The 5000-nt window shown below is 39.4% G+C and overlaps 2 protein-coding genes across 3 annotated transcripts in view; both read left to right on the top strand.

Moving 5' to 3' along the window:
- The window catches only part of LOC137997757 (uncharacterized), a 414333-nt gene that overhangs the window by 83689 nt on the left and 325644 nt on the right, over positions 1-5000 (top strand). The window lies entirely within an intron of this gene.
- On the top strand, positions 3242-3757 carry LOC137996159 (uncharacterized). The gene has a single exon (XM_068841579.1). The coding sequence runs from the start codon at positions 3242-3244 to the stop codon at positions 3755-3757; it is 516 nt and encodes a 171-aa protein (XP_068697680.1).

Raw genomic sequence — 5000 nt, 5'->3', positions numbered from 1 at the left:
GACATTAGGGAGCTTACGCAACAGGATGGCTGGAAGACTCAGGACTGCAGAATGACGAAAAAATATCGCGTAAGATTGGGAATGCACAGTCTCGCGCGACATTTTTTCGTCATTTTGCCGTCCTGTTGCGCAAGCTCCCTAATAGGGAGCTTAAGCAACGACAACGGCGACGGCAACGAGAACGTCACAAATGTGCATATTTAGTAGGCAAAAACAATAGCTTTGCACGCCCTGCACGTGCGTTTTTCACTTTTGTCCATTTCTTTGCCGTCGTCATCAAAACAACAACGTGAAATAGTCAAATTTTAGGTTTTAAGGAGAACGTCAGCACTTGACGCTAAAGTTTCATTTTCTCCCCTAAATTAAGCGCCGTTCCGACCAATGTCATTTTTGAGGAACTACCACACCCTTGTCATATAAGAAGGGTTGACAGGTTTACAAAGTGATTACAATGACGCGAATTTATATTTTGAGATGACGTTCTCGGTGCCGTCGCCGTCGTCGTTGCTTAAGTTCCCTATTACGAACGGACGACGACGGCGGTTGATCCTGTATAGTCTCACGACCTCTAGGCTTATTAAATATGTATGAATGTATGTATGTATGTATGTATGAAGGCGACGAGAACGCCACAAAAAAGACAATTGGTTTGTGAACAAAAACAAAGGCGGCTCTGCACGCGCGTTTTGCGTCTTGGCAAACTTTCAGGGTAAAAATGGAGAATGAAAGATTCAATTTGCACACTCACGTCGTCAAAACCTCAAATTTGGTGACATCACGTCGTTATGCAAAATACTGCAAACTGACGTGCTATTATAAAAATGCACTCTTTTAACCAATGATATAGCGATAGTCGTGTTTTGTGGCGCTGTTATTGCCTTCGTCGTTTCTTCAGCCTCGGCTACGCGTTCAAACATAGTTGTAAAACATTTGTTAGAACGTGTAGCATGCATGTTTGATGACGTGTTTCCAACCGGAAGAGAGTTTTGATTTCGATCACACATTTTTTCCAACATGTTGAAGCGTATAGCAGCCTTTTCAACAATGCCAGGAGCCCATCACCAGATGGGCTCCTGACAATGCTGTATTGCAAAGACCAATCAGAGTTAAGAGCCCAGTCTCCAATCAGAGAACTATGAGCAATTCAAGCAAAGAAGCGGAGGTGGAAATTGCGACGTAAGTGACCTGTTTCCAACAATGTTATATGCCTATCCAACATTGTTAGAAATGTTCTTATAACATTGTTGGGACGTGTTCTGCTAACATTGTTATAAAGTGTAGCCAGGGCTTTCCACTCCCTGTTGTTCCTCAGCAGAATACGCCAAAGAAACGAACAAAAATGCGGATTATTTTTCCTCTTCTAGCCAAAAGTATTATTGCTTTCTGCTGTTCCCGTAGCCGTCGTCGTTTATCACACTCCATGGTGACCTTCGGATTGCTACCTCTTCGGGAAAGTTAAAGGGAACCTCCACTAAAACAAGAGTTTAACTTTAAAATACGGAACATAATGTTCACAATCAAAGTTTTTCGATCTTTTTATCCGAAATAGACAAATTTCAAAATCGCTTTGGTTTTCAAATTTCCCGGGCGCAGCCACTTTGAATAGTTGAGACGTGTAATGGTTGCTTTATTGTATTCACACAGAGTTTTGTTTTGAAACAATAGGGCAACCATTTACACGTCACAATTATTCAAAATGGCAGCGCCCGGGAAATTTGAAAACCAAAACAAGTGTTTTTGAAATTTGTTTATTTTGGATACAAACGCTCCCATTAGAAAAAATTCGCACAATTTTGATGGTAAGCATTATGTTCAATTTTTTAAAGTTAACTTCTTGTTTTAGTGGAGGTTCCCTTTAAGGTTTCTTACAGAGTACAGAAGTTTAACTGCAGTTTCCGGAACTTGGACATTTTCACGACTGACTAATCATTCATCTCTCTTTCTTGCAAACAATGGATTTCGCGTTGTCTCCCATTATGAAAATGGGTTGTTCACAGGCTCCATTAGGGGAAAAAAATTCCTTTCAGAGCAAACAAAATATTAAACAAAAATGGATCATCAAATTTTACAGAGGAAAACTGCAACGACTTACAAGAAAAATTCTTCTAACTTGATGCAACATCGCACATATAGTTCCAAATATATTAATCTCTCGTCGTTATAAAAAAGAAACTATATAAATTTGTGCAAACATGAACAAGAAACGAATACTTGTATTTCTGTACTCCTGTTTTTTAATATATATATATATATTTTGGTTTTTAAACGTAAAATATGACATAAGAACGACTGTACAAGGTATGGGAAACGTGTCAAAAAAAGACTTTGTTACAATATGATGAGGTTGGCATTTTTTACTCAACTCCGATTGTTTTCATCATAAATTTCAAAACTCTAATTTTTTTTCTCTTTCTTTTGGGATCCAATCGCAAAAACAAGCCAATAAATGCAACAGTAGTATAGGGGGGATGGATAGACGAAATTATTCAAAATGGCGCCCAGTGGGAAATTCTACCGAACCGGTTTTTGGATTAGGCTTTATAATGAGATGCATAACACGTAGGTGTACGAGGGTATAAGAGGGTGTATTCAAGATGGCGGCAGAGGTTTAAATGAACTGCACGTTATATATTTGGTTTAAATTGTATTATAGTTTTTCTTTTATTTGGAGTGAATGAACTGTCATATATTTGAGTTTGAAGTGTAGTACCTACGTGGTATGCATCTCATTATAAACCCTAATCCAAAAACCGGTTTGGGTAGAATTTTCACCGCTGCCGCCATCTTGAATATACCCTCGTATACCCTCGAGGGTATATTCAAGATGGCGGCAGAGTTTTAAATGAACTGCACGTCATCTATTTGGTTTAAATTGTATTATAATTTTTCTTTTATTTGGAGTGAACTGTAGTGTTCTGGTGGTACGGTTCCGCCCAACCAGCCGGTTAGTATCGCGCTTATATAGGGAAAGAATAATGGAGTAGCTAAGAACCAATGAGAAGGCACTGACGTCACAGTCAAACAAGTTGAAACAAGTTTAAGGGTTGGTTAGAAAAACCAGTTTTGAAGATGATCAGTATTCAAAAGTCTTCACTAGCAAAAACCTGTCAAACCGGTTTGCTTTTCTTCCTTATGGCACACCCTGAAATGGACGCGTGTATAAAGGTACTGGAAGGAGACTGGGTCGGGCAACATGGCTGAGTGAACGTGTCTATGATAGCTCCGTGTTTGGAAGCGTTGCATGGCCGACCAAGCTGAATCCACCAAACGAAAAACACGCCAAAGTTCCTCAACTTCATCCGCAGAGGAAAACCGCTCGCCCGATGACAAAAAGATTAGGCGCTACTCATCATTTTCCGACTCTGAAACAAGTAACGTATCGGACGGAGTGACCACTGCATTAAACATGGCGGATTTAGTTATGCCCAAACTGGAGCTCTTATTGGAGAAGCTAGTAACAGTTGAATCAAAGCTAGAAAAAGTTGAAGAGTATGTTAAAGCGGTAGATGACAAAGTGAGTAGCCTTCAAGCAAAAATGGACGGGTTTGAGTCCTTTAAAAGAGAGACGGAGAAGAAGGTTTTGGAGCTCGATGAAGGGATGATCTTTGCAAACGCTGAAAGGAAGTCTTTTAAGGCGGAACTGCAAGATTTACATAATCAGGTCAACCAGCTCAAGGATGAAAAATTGTATATGGAATCGTCGCGAGAACCTTCGTTTTTTTGGAATCGAAGAAGAAGCCGTACAAAAGGATATTAAAGAAGTGCTAGTCAATTTTTTAACAAAGGAGCTGGGTATAGAAAGCGCGTCTGATATGGAATTCCAAAGAGTTCACCGTCTTGGAAAGCAAAACCCTTCCAGTGGAAAGGCCAGGCAAATCATCGCAAGATTCTTGAGATACCATGATCGTGAGGAGGTGATGGCTAACGCTAGGAAGTTGAAGGACAAGAATTATGGAATTTCGGCAGACCTCCCTAAAGAAATAATGGAACGGAGGAGAAAGAAAATGCAGCGTTTTAAGAAAGCTAAAGGGGAGGGTAAGACTGCTTATTTTAGTAGAAGTGAACCAGATAAACTGTTTATTGACGGTGTTGAAGTGTAGGATTCAGCTTTTAGGCCATGTTTTGTTTCCTGAAAAATTTGAATTTGTACTTCCAAAGAAACGGAGCTTTTTTGTATCTATTGTTTGTATGTGTAGTGTAATGAATGCAAGACCCTTCTCGTCAGTGGCGTTTTTTTCCACAGCTATAGCTGGCTGCTGTTTTAATTACGTAATTATCTGTTGTAGCGTTCGTTTGTCTTTTTTGTTACTGTGCGTACGGTTTGTTGTGTTAATAACTTGTCTATTGTACTCTTAGCTTGTGGGTCATTCTTTGTTCAAAATCGAAAATGTACTAATTGCTGTGCGGGTAACAATGTCGCTTCTGGGAATAACAGCTACTATTTTCATCTTCCATTTTACGTATGTAAATTTCAATGGATCGCAGTAACTTAAAATTTAAAACTATTTTGCTGAATGTTCGGGGTATTCGTACGTTTGAAAAACGTAATTCAATTTTCAATTGGATAATCAAGCAAAACTCAGACATTTGCTTTTTGCAAGAGACTTACAGCACCGAGGAGATTGAAAATCAATGGAAAAAGCAGTGGCCTGGAGATATTTATTTTGCCCATGGCTCTTTCCATAGTCGCGGGGTCGCCATTCTAGTACGAAAATATTTTGACTTCAAATTAAAATCAATCCGATTTGATAAGGAAGGTAGGTACCTCATTTTAGAGACAACTATTCAGGATGTCCCGTTTCTTCTGGTAAATATCTACGCTTCTAATACCACCACTCAACAAACTATTTTCTTCAAAACATTGTCCGAGCTCATCTACGATGGAGGATTCAATGAATCTGACCAAAGAATTATATTAGGAGGGGACTTTAACGTAACCATAGATCCAGATCTTGACTGCTCGGGTGGAAACCCAGTGTTAAAAGACTCAGTTAAGTGTG

The sequence above is a fragment of the Montipora foliosa genome, chromosome 3 (assembly GCF_036669935.1).
Source record: "Montipora foliosa isolate CH-2021 chromosome 3, ASM3666993v2, whole genome shotgun sequence".
Lineage (NCBI taxonomy): Eukaryota > Metazoa > Cnidaria > Anthozoa > Scleractinia > Acroporidae > Montipora > Montipora foliosa.
Note: the sequence above shows the minus strand (reverse complement) of the source record. Positions and strands in the feature narration are given on the sequence as shown.